Source organism: Aotus nancymaae, unplaced genomic scaffold (assembly GCF_030222135.1).
Source record: "Aotus nancymaae isolate 86718 unplaced genomic scaffold, 86718_ANA_hifiasm-v0.15.2.pri h1tg000059l, whole genome shotgun sequence".
Taxonomy (NCBI): domain Eukaryota; kingdom Metazoa; phylum Chordata; class Mammalia; order Primates; family Aotidae; genus Aotus; species Aotus nancymaae.
In genome coordinates, this window is record NW_026988473.1 from 10,535,996 (window position 1) to 10,556,477 (window position 20,482).

The 20,482-nt window shown below is 41.2% G+C and overlaps 2 protein-coding genes across 5 annotated transcripts in view; one reads left to right on the top strand and one right to left on the bottom strand.

The window, feature by feature from the left end:
* LOC105718582 (syntaxin-3) overlaps positions 1 to 20,482 on the bottom strand; it is a 141,329-nt gene that overhangs the window by 48,030 nt on the left and 72,817 nt on the right. The window lies entirely within an intron of this gene.
* On the top strand, positions 3,896 to 19,765 carry CBLIF (cobalamin binding intrinsic factor). The gene is made up of 9 exons (XM_021676550.2): positions 3,896 to 4,020; positions 5,213 to 5,389; positions 6,357 to 6,470; positions 6,915 to 7,055; positions 8,564 to 8,745; positions 12,516 to 12,693; positions 13,849 to 14,050; positions 17,528 to 17,646; positions 19,500 to 19,765. Exons 1-9 carry the CDS (start codon positions 3,942 to 3,944, stop codon positions 19,559 to 19,561), a joined length of 1,254 nt encoding a protein of 417 aa, XP_021532225.2. The 5' UTR covers positions 3,896 to 3,941; the 3' UTR covers positions 19,562 to 19,765.

A 20,482-nucleotide genomic window follows, 5' to 3' on the forward strand; every position in this document is an offset into this window, starting at 1 on the left:
TGCCACAGCAAAGAATAATCACCACAAATAAACCTTACTTATGTCCAGAGAGAGTCTGAGCACGTTAACATACAAAAATTAGGCATAGGAGAAACAAGGAAATAAACGATCACACAATCCCAGTCAATAGTTAACCAAGGACTGTCAAAATGCCTCTATTAAGAAATGTAAGGCCTGTGTGGTTCCCGTTCTGGGATTTACTAACTGCTACAATTGTGTCACAATTAGTCTCGCAGCAGCCCTGGTTGCTAATGGTAATTTTTAATACAAGGAAGTGAGTGGTTAAAGAGCTGGCAGCCAAGGGTGTGCGGATCATCTCAGGATGATCAGGAGCAGGCTCTAGAACACAAAGTCAGCACCATATTGGACTCATAGTCCTGTATTAGATTCTTATTGTTTCTGTAACAGATTACCACAAATTTTGTTACTTAAGACAAATTTATCGTCTCTCAGTTCTGGAGGTCAGAAGTCTCACTGGGCTAAAATCAAGGTGTCAAAAGAGCTGTGTTCCTTCTAGAGGTGGCACCAGTAAACCAAGTTCTTACCCTATTTTTTATGGGTCACAAAGAAAGAACATGCAATTGGACAAAAGCAATCAGGTCCTATTCACTGGCCAGGGAATGGAGAAGGGGAGCTTTGCTCTAAAGGCAGCTTCTCCTTAAGCAATAGGCAGCAGGGGAATTTTCAAGAGTTAGACGTGGGGCAGGGAGGTATGGAAGCAGGCCGAGGGTCGAGTTCCAAACACGCAGGCGCAACCCCCAGACGTACTTCTTCCTACATCGCATGTACACAAAATGGCAACAATTTTCTTTTAAGGGAAAGGAATCTAGTAGTATAATGATATGTTAATGATCTAAAGGTAACTAGGGGTTGCCGGTTCTGGTTGGCACCTGTCTCATGCTGCATGAGACAGTGACAGGCTGCATGAGACAGGTACAAACCAGAACCGGCAACCCCTAGTTACCTTTAGATCATTAACATATCATTATACTACTAGATTCTTTTCCCTTAAAAGAAAACTGTTTTCTTCCTCTGGTGTTTGGCAAGGGATCATGAAGTTCCTGTGGCATCCTGGAAAATCTGGAGCTTTATAAGCGGTGACACCTATAGATAAAAAGACTACGGAGAAAAAGCTGTTTAAGAAAATAAGGAGCCTTCCCAGTTATTTTGCTAGGGCTGCCCTAGGAACAGAGCTTCTAGAGAAGAATCCATTCCCTTGCCTTTTCCAGATTCTGGAGGCTACTCACATTGCATGGCTCATGGCCCCTGTCTACTTTCAAAGCCAGCAATTGCATCATTCTAACTTCTGCCTCCAACATCACATTTGCTTTTCTGACTAATTCTCTTGCCTTTCTCTGCCACTAACAAGGACCCCTGTGAAGACACTGGACCCACCCAGATAATACAAGCTAATCTTCCTCTCTTAAAGTTAGTTCATTAGCCACTTTAATTCCATGTGCATCTTTAATTCTTCATGGCCATATAATGCACATGACATGTTCACAAGTTCCAGGGATTAGGCGTGAGCATTTGGCAGGATGCTGGCACTGGTATTATTCTGCCTACTACTCCTTCACACCCCATGCAAGGCTCTCCACCAAGTACATGTAAACCGTCTTTCCAGCCTTATCTTCCACCTTATACCATGTATTGGATAGCTATTGCTGCATAACAAGTTACTCTAAAACTTAGTGATCTAAAACAACACTCATTATCCCATAGTTTCTGTGGGTCAAGAATCCAGGGAGGGTTTACACGGGTCCTCTGGCTTAGGAGGGTCTCTTCCAGGGCTGCAATCAAGATGTCAGCTGGGGCTGCCTTCATCTCAAAGCTCACTGGGGAAGGATTCTTTCCTCCCTGGATACTGGCTGGAGGCTACTTTTAGGGGGCCACACAAGCGCTTCTCCGTAAGGCAGCTCACACTTGGCAGCTGCCTTCATCAGAGCAGGAAGAGCAAGAGAGAGAAGGCAAGCAAGAGGGAAATTGGTCTTCTGCAACCACATCCCATCACCTTTGCTGCATTATATTCATTAGATTAGAATGTGGCCCTAGCCAGCCCACACTCTAGGGGGAAGGACTACACAAGGCATGAATACCAGGAGGTGAAAACACAGAGCCATGTTAGCAATTGTCCAGCACACCCCAATATGTATCCTACGCTCTCATCTCACAAAACTCGCCAAGTTTCCCAAGGGGAAAAAACTGCTTTATTATCCATGTCTTACAATTGCTCATTAATTCACTCATTCAAAAATATTTTATTTCTAATGTGAGCTAGTTGGTGTTGTAAGAGCTAAGGATAGAGCAGGGAGCCAGAGACAAAGCCCCTCCCTCATGGAGCAGACATCCCAGTAGGGAGATAAATGGTAGACAACCACACACACAGTGCAACAGAGGGCAATGAGTTATAGCAGGCCAAGGGCATGATGAGTGTCAGTGGAGGTGAGGATGTAGGCTTTTATGTAGGATGGCCTGGGAAGGCCTCTGTAAAAGCTTACCTCTGAGCAGAGACATGAGGATGGAAGGAAGCCACCATGAGGCTATTGAAAAGAAGAGGCTCCTGGGCTGAGGGGACATCATGTGCAAAGGTAGCTGAAGTGTTCAAGGGGCATAAGAAGTTCTGTGCGATGGGAGCAGTGTGAGCAAAGGAGATAACGCTTGGAGCTGAGGTCAGAAAGGAACCAGAAGCCAGATCTTCCAAGGCCTTGTAGGTCATGAAAAGGGCTTTGTCTTGCTCCATCACCTGGGCTAGAGTACAGTGGCGCGATCTCGGCTCACCGCAACCTCTGCCTCCAGGGTTCAAGCAATTCTCCTGCCTCAACCTCCCAAGTAGCTGGGACTACAGACGTGCACAACCATGCCCAGCTAATTTTTGTTTTTGTTTTTGTTTTTGTTTTAGCAGACACAGGGTTTCACTATATTGGCCAGGCTTGTCTTGAACTCCTGATCTCGTGATCCACCCGCCTTGGCCTCCCAAAATGCTGGGATTACAGGTGTGAGCCACTGCTCCTGCCCAGCTTTGACTTTTATGCTAAGATAGGAGCCACTGGAGAATTTCCCCTTAAAATGAGCTACTTTACATGCAGAGACAAAAAAAAACCAGCTCCTTTCTAATTTCAAGATACCATTTTCAATTCTCACTTATAAAGAGGTATAATTGTTTCCTAATATAGCTACACATCTGAAATATGTATACTTAAACTGATGGCACATTTTCTGATTACTTACTTTAAAAGATAATATCTGAAAGCTTTGGGTGTTTGAGACTGCTTTTATTCCCAGATAAGGAAAGAGAAATCAAACAAAACCATTTCTGGGAAACCAAGATCCATTTCTTGCCTAAAGTCAAACGACTTCAAACAGTCTAGGCTAGAATCCAGGTCCAGGTAGACATAATTAATTTCCTAAAGCCAGATGTCACCTGGCAGATCCCCACCTGAGAGCCTAAAAGGGTATATTGTAAAGCAGGTGCCTAGGATCATAAAATGAGCCGATGCAACAAATGGCCTAAATCCCAGTGAATGGTTACTAAAAAGCAGCCCAATGGCTGTGTAATTGAATACAATAAGGGCTAGGAGAAGTCTTGTTGATACAGGCACGTTAGCCAAACTTCCTGGTATCTGCCCCAGGACTTCGGTAAAGGACATTTTCTCAACACTGCCTTCACTGCATACCCAGCGCCAGGTTTCTTCTCACATGACCGTGTAACCTACAAGTCACCTTCAAACACTTTGGAAGGTCTATAGTAGGTAAACTTAGATAAGCAAATGAAAATTTGCTTACTTGTATCAGGAAAGGAGTGATCAGCACAGGGGTAGTTAGGAGTGGCTGGGTTGGGGGAGATTATTTAACAAAGGGAAGCACATATAAGAGAAGGTAAAGAAATATTCCACTTGCAAATCACGGTACCTGTGGATGAGAGACGTGGACGGGATAGTGAGATGGCCTGCTTTGCCCTCTACCTCCTGAGCCTTCTCTGGGCTGTGGCTGGGACGAGTACCCAGACCCGGAGTTCATGCTGTGAGTATGATGCTTTTTCCAAGGAGGTCAGTGAAGCAGTTGTACTGGGGTGGGGTTGTGACCTCTCACACTGAGCTCTGCTGATGAGAAAGTGGTTGAAAATAGCAGAGACATGGGGCCAGGTGCAGTGGCTCACACCTATAATCCCAACACTTTGGGAGACTCAGGTGGGAGGACTGCTTGAGCCCAAGAGTTCAAGACCAGCCTGGGCAACATGGCAAGACTCCAAACAAAGAAAAAAAATTTTAATTAGCTGGGCATGGACTGGTCGTAGTGGCTCACGCCTGCAATCCCAGCACTTTGGGAGGCTGAGGCGGGTGGATCACGAGATCAAGAGTTTGAGACCAGCCTGGCCAACATGGTGAAATCCTGTCTCTACTAAGAATACAAAAATTAGCCAGGCGTGGTGTCACGTGCCTGTAATCCCAGCTACTCGGGAGGCTGAAGCAGGAGAATTGCTTGAACTGCAGTAAGCCAAGATCACACCACTGCACTCCAGCCTGGGTGACAGGGCAAGACTCTGTCTCAAAAAAAAAAAAAAAAAAAAAAACTAGCTGGGCACAGTGGCATGCACCTGTGGTCCCAGCTACTCAAAATGCTGAGGTAGGAGAATCACCTGAGCCCAGGAGGTCGAGACTACAGTGAGCTATGACCCCACCACTGCACTCCAGCCTAGATGACACAGCAACGCCCTATCTCAAAATATAAATAAATAAAAATAAGAGAGAGAGAAGTGCTACTGCAGGAATGATGGGTGATGATACAAAGACAGACACTCAGTGGCTACTGTGACCCAACACCACTACATACTAGTGAGAGATTTTGGTACTCACTGAGAATAAATTATATCCCAAATCTCTACTATTCTTCATGAAAAAGTGAGGAAAAAATGAATGCAAGGAAATCAGTGATTCCTAGAAAAGTGATAGAAATTATGAGAAATGTCATGAGTCATATTGCTTTAAGTTACTAAATTTAAAATTTGCTTTCTTAAGGATATGGGTTATTTGGGAAGATGCAGAGACTAATTGTCCTCAAAAGTAAAATCTCACTATTTTCTCCATTTCTCTTTAGACACTTAGGATACCAGTGCTAACCAAGCATTCTCCTAAAAGGCATCAAAGACACAGGAATCGGGTTTTTGAGACGGGATGAGGATTAGGAGGTTACTAAATGGCTTTCCTCTTCTCAGACGTTCCCTCAGCCCAGGAGCCGTTGGTCAATGGCATACAAGTCCTCATGGAGAGCTCGGTGACTTCATCAGCCTACCCAAACCCCAGCATCCTGATTGCCATGAATCTAGTAGGAGCCTACAGTTTGGAGGCCCAGAAGCTACTGACTTACCAGCTCATGTCCACCAACGCCGACGGTGAGACATCCAGCCGCTTGCACTCTCCCTGAATCTCGCACGTCACTCACCACCTCCAGATCCCAATTCAGTGTCCTTCCTGCCCCCGCCCCCAATGCTGCCTCTGATTGTACATAAACTATCCAAACACTTTCCCTACATACCTGGAACATACCTGGAAAGAAACACATGTGAAGTTAGAGCATTCATGAAGGAGGCAGTCAAGCAGAGCAAGCTCTGGACTAGACCCCAAAAGAGCAGCCTTGCTGAGGCGGGCGGATCACAAGGTCAAGAGATTGAGACCATCCTGGCCAACATGGTGAAACTCCGTCTCTACTAAAAATACAAAACTTAGCTGGGCATGGTGGCATGTGCCTGTAGTCCCAGGTACTCGGGAGGCTGAGGCAGGAGAATCGCTTGAACCTGGGAGGCAAAAGTTGCAGAGAGCCAAGATCACACCTGGTGACAGAGGGAGAGCAGGCTTCCGGTTCTGGCTCTGCCACTTCCTAACTCTGGGATCTGGGACCAGTCACTGGATACTGTTCAGCCTCACCTTCCAGATGATTCTAACAATAACCCTACTACTACTAACATACTAAGAGCAATGATAATAATAATAAAATCTCTGTTCTGCCTATCTCCCAAGAGTTGCCTGAAGGCCCAAGTTAGATAATAAAGTTTTAATTATTTCATAACTGTAAATTTCTGTATATAAATCTATATGAATGTTCTTGCTGCTTTTCTAATCAAATACCAGGGATTCTCAAATACCAAATACTAGAGTCATCAAGTTACACAGAGGCTGCTAGATTAAATATTCCTTTACATATTCTCCCATATTTTTTTCTTTGGAAAGACATATCAAAAAACTGCTCATTATTAAAAAGTCAAAATGCTCTGGATAAAAAGCAGAAACCTCACCCCTCGCTCCTGGAGAGCTGTCCCCTGAGAATGTCTCTATCTAACTGTTCTGTTCTCTTTTCTGCAGATCTAACCATTGGGCAGCTCGGCCTCACCATCATGGCCCTCACCTCCTCCTGCCGAGACCCTGGGGATAAAGTATCCATCCTACAAAGACAAATGGAGAACTGGGCACCTTCCAGTAAGACCTCACTGGAAGGGAGAAGAGAATCAGGCACACAGTTTTTCCTAAGAATTTTAAATCCAGAAAGGAAAAAGGTGGGGGTGGAGAGAAAGGAAAGTCAGGGAAGAGACACAATGTATCCTTCACTCTGGTCCTTCTGATAATCACAAAAGGGAGAGACTCATTTCCAATCCAAAATGAACTAGAAATGGCCATGACCCCAAGGGCACAAGCTTATTGAGCCATTCCTGTCCAAAGACACGGAGTCATCTCTTGCATTCTTTACAGATGCCTGATGACATTCTTTTGAAAAACACTGAAGTTGCTCTTTGCCTGTGCTGTGTCTCTTTGGGGGCAGGTTTTCTAGCAATTTCCATTTTAAAGGCTTGGCTTTTCCTTCTTTGCAAATGTCCTCATCATAGTGAATGCGAGTCTGATGAAGGTTCTCTGTCCCCTTCTGAGGCCCCTACGCTGAAGCATTAGTCTTCTATGAGCCCAGTCTAGCGATCTTGGCACTGTGCCAGAAGAACTCCGAGGCGACCCTACCAATAGCTGTCCGCTTTGCCAAGACCCTGCTGGCCAATTCCTCTCCCTTCAACGTAGGTGAGTAGGTCACCACTGCCGTGAACTGGGAACATCAGAGGCATTGTGCACTGAATGGTGGAGCTGGCAGGGAAGTGGGAAAGGAGAGCTTTCCATGGAGGAGGAGCTAAGGACTGTGAATATGCCTGTGGATGGGAGATACTTACCAGATGTCTGTTGGAGTGTGAATTGAGGAGCACATGAAGAAAGGGGAGATAGCAGCGTTTAGAAACAAGTACAATACTTGATATGTCTGTATTGAATCTCAACTACAGAATCTCCGCTGGGAACAATAGTCCTGTCATTCAAGTCAGAAGCTCTTCCCAAAATAAATATTAATGTCTTGCTTCACTTCTCCCCTGCATCCTCTCTTTAATCACGACTTATGCTCCCACACTCCATTCTTCTCGATACTTCTCCTCATTACATCCAAATAACCTCTCTCTATGAAACAGCTACTCTTGGAACCCTAACTCATAATGTTTCCCTTCATGGAAACCCAGGGACCACTCGGCAGCTTTGTTCTGCAAGCACATGGCTGTTTGTAAATGGGAGCCTTTTCCTCTACAACATCATGTCCTCCTTCTGTCCCCTTCTACGGATAATGATCCGCCACTGTCACAGCCCACATTCATGGTCACCTTTTCTCCCCTGCCAACTCTCCAAGCAGTAAGTAGTAGTATCTCAGATTTTCACTCCCTTACGCATGCCCCATCAGCAACCTCTCGTTTCAGTTTCTGTCAGACAGATGAACCATTGCTCTAGGATCCTCCCTGGGGGTCAAGAACAGGCTGGTCTCCTTTTCACACCTGGGACCTCACACATTTCTGGGGCATCTCTGCCTCCAACAGTTTGGACTTATTTGCTTCTGGTTGTCAATAACACTATCACCCTTAAGGAAGTTATGCAACTTTCAAATGGAGATTAAGGTGAGGAGGGGGAGATCAATGAAATAAAAGATGATAACTGGCAAGTCTTTTATTTATTCTAGTCTTGTCACCCCAGAACTTGCTCATTGGTTCCACATGTTTATTGCATGCAAACAAGAAAAAGTCCCTTTGTGGCATGCTTTGGTGGATGCAAAGTTCCCACCATCTAAGAGTTCACATCTAAGAGCACAGTAACAAAAAATAAAAATAAAAAAGAGCCCTAAGGTTGTAAAACAGATATATAAACAACAAATGCTACAGGAGTTTAGAAAAGAGACTGTGTCTGTCTTTTCTGGCACAAGAGCAGTGTGATTGAACATACTACCAGTCTACATTAATTATAAGCATGAGATGTTGAGTTGTATAGTTCTGGGTTAAGATCCTGGCCCTGTACTTACTGACTATGTGGCCTTGGGCAGTTACTTTCTGAGCCTCCATTTCTTTGTCTCTTAAAGGGAGATAATTACAGGTACTATTTCACAGGTTGTTCTGAGGAGCAAATAAAATCATAGAACCAGAACACAATAAGCACACAATAAATGTTAGCTGTTCATATTGCGGTGGTGAGTATGGTGATCTTATCCCCTCTGTCATTCACAGGCACAGGAGCAGTGGCAACCCTGGCTCTGACCTGCATGTACAACAAGATCCCTGTAGGTTCAGAGGAAGGTTACAGAGCCCTGTTTGGTCAGGTACTAAAGGATATTGTGGAGAATATCAGCGTGAGGATCAAAGATAATGGCATCATTGGAGACATCTACAGTACTGGCCTCGCCATGCAGGTAAACACATGCTGGATGCCCTCGGTTGGGTTCCTGCCAATAAGCCTGGATTGAGACTCAAGAGGCCAGGTGCTTCTAGTAACATCTCTGTGAAAGTCCAGCTAATATGACCTGAGATACATTCTTTGTGGTGCCTGGGCCTCAATTTCTCTACTGGTAAAATGCAGGTAAGTGTTAATTCCTCCCTAACTCCTATGTAAAGTGTGAAAGCAAATCTATATAAGCACATTTCTCTTCCTTGGGAAAAAAAATGAAACAAATAAATCAAGAAATATGTTGATTTATTATTAACAATGATCAATTTATTTGTAATAGTTACAGACTATTGCAATTTTGATGTACAAATAGTAAGAATATTAACGTAGGCCCTCAAAAAATATAGAATTTTCTAACGCAATCTTACCAGCCAAGTGTTCTTTTTCAGTACTTTACCTTGATCCAAAAATAGTTAAGTTTATACTCAGAATGATTAAGGACAATAACCTAAAGTTGACTAAACCTCTGAAAAACTCATAATAAATAGTAAAGCAGATCTATCTGGCAGCCAAGTCCATACTTAATTCTATGCTTTCCCAGCATGTATTCCCAGGCTTGGATTCTGCCAGATGTGCTTGGTGTTAATAGTTCTAAATCCAACAACCCACTCTACTCTAGTTGATTAGGGCAGCTTCTTCCATAGAAGACAGATACACCAATAATAGTGGGCAAAAATGACCAACTAGAATCAAAAACTAGCAACCATCTGTGGCTGATCTAACCCCAACTAAGAAGTTTGAGCTCCAATGTCTCAAAATGTCCTATGGGAATTAATAGGACCAGGGACTCTTCACCTCAGAAAGCCCAGGAAAGGAAGAATCATGGAGTGATGACGCCAACCCCAAACCTAACATAGTCCTGGACTACTAGAAATAAATTGTCTCCTGGGAAAACAATAGATACTGGTATTGAGATTTCATACATTAAACATTATTAGAAAAGGATATAAACAGCCTAAGAATTGATTCATGTTAAACATAAGAGCAAAAACAAAATTTCCATATCAATGGACCATGTACAGAAGTGACTAATAAAAAACAAACTTCACTTCTATGTCACGGTCAAGGAGACTTTGTCACAGAACAAAACCTTGCTTTTTTCCATGGCTGAATTTTACAAGAGCATTCCCAGTGCTCTAATCTAGAAGCTTTTTGGAAGGAAAAAAGCAGTCTAGAAGAGATTGAAAAGATGGTTTGGGGATTTTTTAAATGTGTGACTCACTAAAAATAACCTTGCTTCAATTTAGCACCAGACAGAGAAATGTTTACTTTTGCTAACTTGGTTTGTGAATTCTGTTTGGATTTTATCACCTGCTGAGTACACTCTGATAAGCTGTACCTGGGAATTAAAGCTTTTTTTAATCAAAAGGCAGGACTGTGTCTATATCCAAATACCACAGGCCACGTGGATTTCTAGTCAGAATACATAATCTCTCCCTACCCTTTTTACTGTCTCTATCTGGAGTTTACTTAGGCATCCTGAAATCTGGAATCAATAGGTGTCTAATACATAATCTTTTCCTAATCTAAAATATTCTAATATAGAAAATCGAAGGGCTCTGGAGCTATCACAATTTAGGTTTGACTCCCAGACCTGCCACCATCTCAGACAAATATTGAATTTCTCCAAATTTTATTTCCCCCAATAGCAAGGTTGCAATTAGGTTAAATAAAATGTGGTATGCAAAACAAAACAAAACAAAAAATCTCATGCATAACGTCATGCTTAACAATTGTTCGCAATCTGTCTCAGCAGAACAGTGATGCTAGCAAACCTCGTTTTCAGTCTTTGTTCACCTTCTTCCCAGACATCAGTGCCCTTCCAGTGGCCCAGGCCACACTCAACCCTACCCAAAGACGCTCATGAGGCATTTCCTCTGTTCTAGAATTTCTCCTCTCTCTTCCATGAATATCCTATGGCTTTCAAGATTCCTCTGATAGGCGCTTATCTTGAAAAGGGATCTGATAGGCCGGGCGTGGTGGCTCACACCTGTAATCCCAGCACTTTGGGAGGCCAAGGCAGGCAGATCACTTGAGGTCAGGAATTCAAAACCAGCCTGGCCAATATGGTGAAACCCCATGTCTACTAAAAATACGGAGATTAGCTGGGTGTGGTGGCAGGCGCCTGTAATCCCAGCTGCTTGGGAGGCTGAGGCAGGAGAATCAGTTGAACCTGGGAAACGGAGGTTTCAGTGAGCCAAGATCACACCATTGCACTCCAGCCTGCGAGTTGCAGTGAAACTCTTTCTCAGAAACAAAAAAAGAAAAGAAAAGAAAAGAGATCTGACGAACTTCTTGATGGAAAGTTATTAATGATGTTCTTGCTTAGTGAAATTTGGGAGATGCATATGACAAGTGGACAAGATGCTGTCGCAGAGGAGCACCCACCTGATGGCCATTAGACCAAACTGCCTTGTAAAGTAGCCTCTGTCCAGAGCCATGGTTCATGGATGCTGAGGTTAACAGTGATGGTCGTGCCTGTCACAAATGCCCAATTGTGCATACTGACCCCAGCTGAGACCGCCATTTCTGACTCCTCTCTCCCTTCTCCCATAACCTATTCCAAGCTTCAGGTGAACCAGTCATCAACAATCTCAGTCCATTAACATGCCCTGGTGGCCATCACCAGCACTGTAAAGGAAGGGAGGTGGTAATGACAAATCCCACATCACACATCACAAAATGCTTTTTTATACATTAGCCCCTTAGCCTCAAATGACTCCTGCAAGAATAGGCAGAAATTATTATTTCCATTTTATTCATGCAATATGTGACTCAGCAAAATAGGTGAATCACTTGATGTGTTAATCAAGACCCATTTTGCAAAGTAACAGAAACCCAAATCCTTTTAGCTCAAGAAAAAAAAATGAGGATTTACTAGTCACATACACTGGGAAGTCTAGGGCCGAACTATGTGGTTTCAGGAATAACCAGAATAAAGGGCTCAAATCATGGTATCAGTGGCCATTCTTTTTTCATCGTCCAACCCTGGTTTTCCTCATTCTTTCCTGCTACAGGGCTTCTTCTTCAAAGTGGCTGAGAAAGATGCTCACTAGCAGCTTAATGTGTACTTGCTGGGTCTTTGAATAACCTCAGCGGGGAAAAACATTCTTGTGGTCTTCCAATGTCTGTATGTCAGGGAACAACTCTAATTAGTACAAGTGTCCACCAATCACTGTCGTCAAGGGGATGGGCACCACCATCAGCCCAGCCAAGGTCATGAGTCCATCCTGAGCCAGGGTTGTGGAGTCTCTGACTGACAGTCTTGACACAAGCACAAAGTGAGGGAAAAGTCCACCAAAGAGGGTGCATGACAGCATAAAACAAGGGGTCTACTCCATTTATGTGGCTAGATTGTCCTAGGCTAACGCTCCCTCTAGAGCCCAGCTTGTCCTAGACTAAAGCTCCCTCTGGAGCCCAGCTCTCACCCTCACTCTACATTCAAGAATCATTGGTAAATATGGCTGCCTAATAGTGTTCCCTGCATCTAATCATTGCACAAATATTTATTCTGTGTCTGCTGTGTGACAGAGACTGTGCTAAGTGGTGGGGACATAGCATTGTGTTCCAAACCTTACATAGCATTGGCTTTGCATTCTGGGTGACTAGGTGATCACAATGATTAGTCATCAAGTTTATCTCTTAAGACATGTAAGAGGCAACTCTCAGCTATGCCTAATTCCTCTCTCTCTCTCTCTCTCTCTCTCTCTCTCTCTTTCTCTCTTCCTGTCCCAGGCTCTCTCTGTAACACCTGAGCCACCTACAAAGGAATGGAACTGCAAGAAGACTATGGATATGATACTTGATGAGATTAAACAGGGGAAATTCCACAACCCCATGTCCATTGCTCAAATCCTCCCTTCCCTGAAAGGCAAGACATATCTAGATGTGCCCCAGGTCACCTGTAGCCCTGGTAAGACATCCACCTCTCCTTATGTTATAAAGCAGCAACTTATGCCAGGAATGACATATGTATCAATGTTAAGTGGCATGTAGGCTTGTAATGTCCATTATTCCTACGTGAGCAGAGCACATCTGACTTCTAGTCCTAAAGAGTGTGTACCAGCACAGATATACCTTCCTGCACTCAGACTCAGCCCCATATCTACTTCATTCAGCATATATTTATGCAGTACCTACTATGTGCAAAGCATCTTGTGGGATACTAGAGGTAGGAGAAGGTCTGTGGTCCCAACAATCAAATAACACATAGCTTCATTTATTCATTTGACAAATGTACCATCAAACGCTATGCATATCTTATCATATCTGCCTTTCACAAAGTCAGAAGACAGATGTGTAAACAAAAACTACAACATTTGGGACAATCAAGTAAGTATTAAATAGAAGTTAAAGCCGCACAAGGTGCAAATGCAAAAAAGAAAAATAGTGACCAGTTGTTGATTTTGTTTAGGAGGCTTCAGAGAAGAACTGAATTCATATTTAAGTTGAGACTTAAAGATCTAAATATGAAAGCTTGATGCACGTTGTCACATGGATGAGATGGAGTGGAAACCTAGCATGCCACTTTTTAATTAAAACTACCTTTATTTTATCCAATTATGCATAAAATTGAATGATACTTAAAATTCAAACATTACAGAAATACGCACTTAGAAAGTGGAGGTCTTACATTAAAACTTATCACTCCAGAGATTACTAGTGTTTGGTATCGATTCCTCGACCTCCCTTTTTTTTAATGCTAACATAAAATATTTCTCTTGCATTGCATGAACTTCCTAAGACAAGAAGAGATTAATAAGTTTCTTATCTATCTCAATGCAGAATGTGGAGACCAAAATCAAACAAACTGATCCCAATCCTACCAAACATGACCACATTCACTTAACCCCTGAGGCTGCTTCCCAGTGATATCCCAACCTTAACAAAGTGGCCATGGAGTTTTTGCCATAATTCTACACTAGTTGTCCAATTACTTGGTTAAATGCTATGAAACTCACTGCTTTCTTGAAATGTTTTCTGGGATGAGTTGCCAATAACAGAGATTTTGCACCTATAATACAAACTCCATAATCGTTGACAAATGTGGCCTCTTTGCCCTTCACAGATCATGAGGTGCAACCAACTCTACCCAGCCCTCCTGGCCCTGTCCCCACCTCCACATCTAACATCACTGTCAAATACACCATAAACAACCAGCTGAGGGGCGTTGAGCTGCTCTTCAATGAGACCATCGACGTTAGTGTGAAAAGTGGTTCAGTGTTACTGACTGTCCTAGAAGAAGCACAGCGCAAAAATCCTATGTTCAAGTAAGTGTTACAAGTGTCATTCATCATTCTCTCTAGGTCTAATCTGAACTCTCATTTTTTTTCTCATCCTCTGTTTTCTTGATTTTTTTTCCTTTTGATAACAGATTTTTATTTAATAGCCCCTTGAGCAAGTTACAATCTAATAAATAGGTAAGGCTCTCATGAAAATTTAAATCATACAAGTCAATGCACGATGAAGTTTTAAAAACAAAAAATCAGAGGAGATTCCAAAGTCTATTGCAGAGTAGAACAGTAAAAAGAGACTTTGTACCTTTGAACCACAAAGAATAGGTACTATTTAGGAAGATGTGGGAAGAGGTAAGTACAGAAAAAGAAATGGCTAGAACAAATATTTACGTTAAGACTGAGCAAGGAATCTGGGGCCAGTGAGTAAGCCAGGTGGACACACCAGGTTGGGTGACAGTGAAAAGTCTTGAAATACCAGGCTAAGGAGACTGGACTTTGTTTTGCAAGTTTTTACAAAATCCACGTTGCAAAATGTTGTTTGAGTCATGATAATAGGAGACAAGGCTAAAATGTAGGACATGACTGAAATAACGGAGCTGTGAAGTGATGATGACTTCCTCTGGGATAAACGGACACATACCAAGGCTCTATGAGTGACAGGACATAGAGATCAAGAGAAAGAAGCTTCAAAACTATAGATAAAAGTGTTAAGAAGAAAGAATATCTTTTAAAGAAAGGGATTAAATTCCTTAGATATATTTAATGGTGGGCATTTGAAATAGGAACATTAGAAGGTTTTTGGAGGTATAGGCCAGGCACAGTGGCTCACGCCTGTAATTACAGCACTTTGGGAGGCCGAGGCAGGCAGATCACTTGAAGTTAGGAGTTCGAGACCAGCCTGGCCAACATGGCAAAACCCCATCTCTATTGAAAATACAAAAATTAGCCAGGCATGGTGGAGCGTGCCTGTGGTACCAGTGACCCAGGAGGCTAAGACAGGAGAATTGCTTGAGCCTGGAAGGTGGAGGTTGCAGTGAGCTGAGATTGTGCCACTGCACTCCAGCCTGGGAGACAGAGCGAGACTCTATCTCCAAAAAAGAAAGAAACAAAGAAGGAAGGAAGGAAGGAAAGAATAAAGGCTTTTGGAGGTATAGAAGAAGTACTAGGAAAAGAGGTCAGGACAGGCAAAAAAAAATTGGACAGTCATCTCTTAGAGGTGATGACCAAAGGCAAGAACCCATGCAGTAGGTAGCAGATACATGCACCCAACGAAACCATAAGACAGATTTAGTTATTCTCATTTTATAGATAGAACCCTTAGGCCCAAGATGTTAGTAATATTCCTAAGATCACATAACATGTAACTAATAGAGTTGAGAGCTGAACCCAGATTGGACTGAATCTGATACCCTGTCAGGGTTGGGGAAGATACCGAAATGAATCACAGACGAGAAAACTGAATTTTAGGGAATGTTTATAGTTTGCAAAAAGGGGACACAGTAAAGAAACATGGAGAAGTCTAAGCCATAAGAGGAGAAGTAAAGTGCCAAGTCATAGAAAGGAAAAAAGGAGATATTTTCAAAGAAAAGATGATATGGTCCAAATTCTTCAGGGAGATATCAAGAAAGAATACTGACAAAGGCTAAGGAATTGACAACTGAGTGGTATCACGTGGGGATCTATTCCACCGAGTTCTGTTGAGCACACTGTGTCTGCTGTCTACTGCATGACTCCATAACTTCCCCAACTTCCACAGAAAGGTCAGGATAAAAATTGCACTTCAAAATTATTCATTTTTTTTTTTTTTGAGAGCACCCAGGCTGGAGTGCAATGGTGTGATCTCAGCTCACTGCAACCTCCGCCTCCTGGGTTCAAGCAATTCTCTTGCCTCAGCCTCTTGAGTAGCTGGGATTACAGGCACGCACCACCACACCCTGCTAATTTTTGTATTTTTAGTGGAGATGGGGTTTCAGCATATTGGTCAGGCTGTTCTCAAACTCCTGACCTCAGGTGATCCACCCACCTCAGCCTCCCAAAGTGCTGGGATTAATGGCGTGAGCCACCATGCCTGGCCCAAAAATATTTGATTTTAAAACCCTCTGAATGTACTGTACTTTACTTCTCTGAGCTTAGCTTTAATTTTACCTGATTTTTCTTTTTCTGATTATAAATGTAATAAATACAGATAGCAGAAATTTTGAGGGAAAAAGCATTAATAAGAAAAATCATCTACAGTCCACCCACAATATCACAACTGTAATATTTTTATAACTTTTGTAGGTGTTATTCTCTCTGCATATTACACATAGGTGTGATCCAGCATACATGGAACAGATAAGTCATGTAAAATTTGTATCTCATATTTTCAGTTAACATTATTGCACAAGTCGTTTCCTGTGTTACTGAAAATTTTTGACAATATTTTCATGGCTTCCAAATATTTAGTCTTGGACATTCATTCAATCACTCATCTAATTACTTACCCATTTGAGGGAATTTACATTTTTTTAATTTCTTTATTAATAAGTGTTTTCAAAATCCATTCATTTTCATTTCATTTCAATCTAAGTGAAGTAATTTCATATTCATTAGTCGTTCATGTTTGCTTTATTTGTTTATTTATTTATTTATTTCGAGATCAGGTTATGAGACTGGCTAATTTTTGTGTTTTTGTTAGAGAGAGGGTTTCACCATATTGCCAAGGCTGGTCTCAAGCTCCTGGGCTCAAGCAATCTGCCCTCCTCAGCCTCCCAAAGTGCTGGGATTACAGGCATGATCCACCACACCCGGCCCATTTTCTCTTTTTTTTTTTTTAGCTTAACTTTTATTTTAAGTTTGAGGTACATGTGCAGGTTTGTTACATAAGTAAACTGTGTCATGGGGGTTTGTTGTACAGATTATTTCATCACCCAGGTATTAATTCTACTACCTATTAGTTATTTCTCCTGATCCTCTCCCTCCACCCAACCTGTGCCCTCTGACGAGTACCAGTGTGTGCTGTTCCCCTCTATGTGTCCATGTGCTCTCATCATTTTGCTCCCACTTATAAGTAAGAACCTGTGGTATTTGGTTTTCTGTTCCTGTGTTAGTTTGCTAAGCATAATGGCCTCCATCCATGTTCACTGCAGCACAATTCACAATAGCAAAGACATGGAATCAACCTAAATGCCCATCAGTAGTAGACTGGTTAAAGCATTTTCTCTTTTGAACATGATTTTATCTGATAAAATGATCATAAAAAATCGCACTCAAAAGAGAATGATCATTTAAAATGTCTGAAGCATTTATCTGAAGCATTTAAAATGTCTCTATCCTGGCGGCAGGATTGTTTGAGCCCAGGATTTCAAGGCTGCCATGAGCTAGGATCTCACCACTAGCCTGGGTAACAAAATGACACCTTGTCTCTAAAAAAATTAATTAACCAATTAATTGAATGCCTCTATCCCTTCATCTTACCCCATATTCCCTGACCTAAAGTGAGATACTAATCATATATAAATTTTTTTTTAGATTTGAAACCACAATGACGTCTTGGGGCCTTTTCGTCTCTTCTATCAACAATATCGCTGGAAATGTTAATCACAAGACATACTGGCAGTTCCTTAACGGCGTAACACCTTTGGATGAAGGTGAGGGAAGAAAAGGCATAGGCATTATCTTCCACAGATTGAAGGCTACATTCCTTAATTATATTTTTCATTTGATTTATTCATTCATTCATTTAAACAATAATTATGAGATCATATGTGTATATACAATAATTCTATAGACAGTGATTGCTTATATGTATACACATATATATTTTGTATGTATATATATAATCATTAGATAGAGAAAGAGATTAATTCTGTAGGCAGTGGTAATACTTTTTACAGAGTAGGAAAGTAAGTCTTAGAGACATTGAAGGGACTTGTACAAGGCATGCATCTAGAATGTAAAAGTGGATAATTAAACCCAGGTTTCCAAACTTTAGGACAAACTTGCTTTCTACAATAGTTTCACTCAAAATTCATGCTTCACCTTCTTTTAAAAAAAAAATCTCCAAAGAGAAGAATGCCTACATGTGCATATTGGTGCATGTTTCCCCTGAAAAAATTAGGAGAAACTGGGAAGAATAAAACTCAGACTTCAGCAAAACCTTAACATTTGTTAAAGCTTTTAATATGCACACATATTAAAATATTCTCAAATTTAAAGAGCATTAGTGTATGGCTTTTGTCTAAACATGATGTTACCTAGTTAACCTGATGGTTAACTGTCACCATGCAGAGACATGTAAAGCCAAATAAAGTCACAGTAGAGCCAACGTCATAGGTTGGTAAAGACACTTCATTATCTAATATTACAGTAGGGGGAGATTTTTTTTAAAGTCTATCATGTAGTTAACAAAATCTTGCCAGTCAGAATTTGTGGAATCGCAGCAAAGCATATAATAAAGATCTTGGAGTCATAGAGGACTTGGTTAGAAGCGCCTGCCCTTATTTAACAGCTGCATTACATTAGTAGTAAATCTCTGAGCCACTTTCCATAGCTTTAAAATGGAAATTGCATTAATCATTACTTGGGTTATTGTGAGGATTGGAAATAATATACTTAGAATGATTAAGTACAATGTTTTTTGCATGGCATGTGTTAAAAAATACTATTCATCATTATTATTATTAGTTTTCCTATCACCTTCATCTCAAGAAATATCTGTATCAAAATATCCCATGTACCCCATAAATATATATACCTACTATGTATCCACAAAAATTAAAACTGTTTTAAATACCCAGAATTTTTTTAAAAAAGAAAGTAATTGCCCCAGGAACTTAAATCAGGCATATTCTCATGTCTACCAATTACTTTTCTTCCCTGGGAGAAAGAATGATAAAGGCCTCTGAGAAAAAAAAAGATTAGGGCCTGAAACTGCCATTCTTTCTGTTGCCCAACTACGTAAAAGGTAACAGATATTGCCATCATCTATCTTTCCTGTCCAGAAAGCCAAAAATTCTCAACCCACTGCTCTTTCTTATTTCTTAAAAAATCTTCAAAAATGAACATGAGGTTCTCCCTTGAATGCCCTGATTTTGGCCTAAGTGAGCCATTTTAGCAATAACCACCATTTGTTGCACAATTATTCTGTGCCAGGTACTGTATTAGGCACCTAGTGGTCATTATTCCTAATTCTGAAAATAACTCTTCAGAGTAAATATTATTTACAAAATCTTGTATGTGAGAAAAAAAGAGGCTCGTGCATCTTAAGGGGTTTACCCAAAGACATACTCCTTGAAATGGTGACCAGAGCGTGGAAACAAGAACTTCCTAAATCTCAATTTCATGTTCTCTCCATAATCAAACTGCCTATTTATCTCTAGGATGAGGTTACTCCTTTTAAAAATGTAATGGGTTCACTTCATCTAGCTCACTGCATCCCTTGGCGGATGGAGGTGGTTACATGCACCACAGTCACCTCATGTTACTCTCTGCTTATTTCCAGGGGTTGCTGACTACATACCCTTCAACCACGAGCACATCACAGCCAATTTCACACAGTACTAAGGAAGAGGTGGGTTCAGTTTCTACCAAACATCTCCAAAAGATGGGTGAAATTTTTTCCACTTCATTTCAAATCTATGCAAAAAAGTGAATGCCTGTGATGCCACCATATTCCTGATAAAAACACGGAAAACCACTATATAAAATAAAAGTTCACTGGAGTCTCAACATCCATGACTCATGAAAATAAAATTTCCAGCTTCTCAACACAATGACTGCCAATCACCATTTAAACCTAAGGCGAGGGGAAAAGAGAGAGTAGCTGATATTTTTGGATGTCATTCTGATTTCTTGATTAATTAAATAACACACTCCCTATTTCTATAAATTATATATTTTTAAATCTCATATTTTCTTATATACCAAGTACTCCTTCTCAAGTTGCCTAATGTAAACATGCCCATGTATGTACATACGTGTATACATGAAATGGCCAAATATTTCAACATATAAAACTCCCAGATGGTTCAGAACTAGGTAAATGATGTTATGTTTTAACTCTCTCCTTCCATTTCCAATATATGTTTTGGTTAAATTCATATTTCAAATATATATTTAGATAATTTATATATGTAAAATGTAAATTAACACATTCAATATATTATTCATAATTTAATATATATTTTATATGATTATATATAATTTAATATATTATCTATTTTATATGATAGATATAGATCTTGGAAAAAAATGTAAGCTTTCAAAGATAAATATAACTCTAATCTCTGCTGGTGGGAGTCAACACTAGTACAAAGTTTCTAGAGGATAATATAAAAATTTGTATCAAAAGACCTAAAATGGTCGGGCGTGGTGGCTCATGCCTGTAATCCCAGCACTTTGGGAGGCCAAGGTGGGTGGATCATCTGAGGTCAAGAGTTCAAGACCAGCCTGACCAACATGGTGAAAACCTGTCTCTACTAAAAA

Coding starts and splice junctions, on each gene's coding strand:
- CBLIF (XM_021676550.2), top strand. CDS start 3,942: ATGGCCTGCTTTGCCCTCTACCTCCTGAGCCTTCTCTGGGCTGTGGCT. Junction 8,746..12,515: donor GTACTGGCCTCGCCATGCAG/GTAAACACATGC, acceptor TTCCTGTCCCAG/GCTCTCTCTGTAACACCTGA. Junction 14,051..17,527: donor CGCAAAAATCCTATGTTCAA/GTAAGTGTTACA, acceptor ATTTTTTTTTAG/ATTTGAAACCACAATGACGT.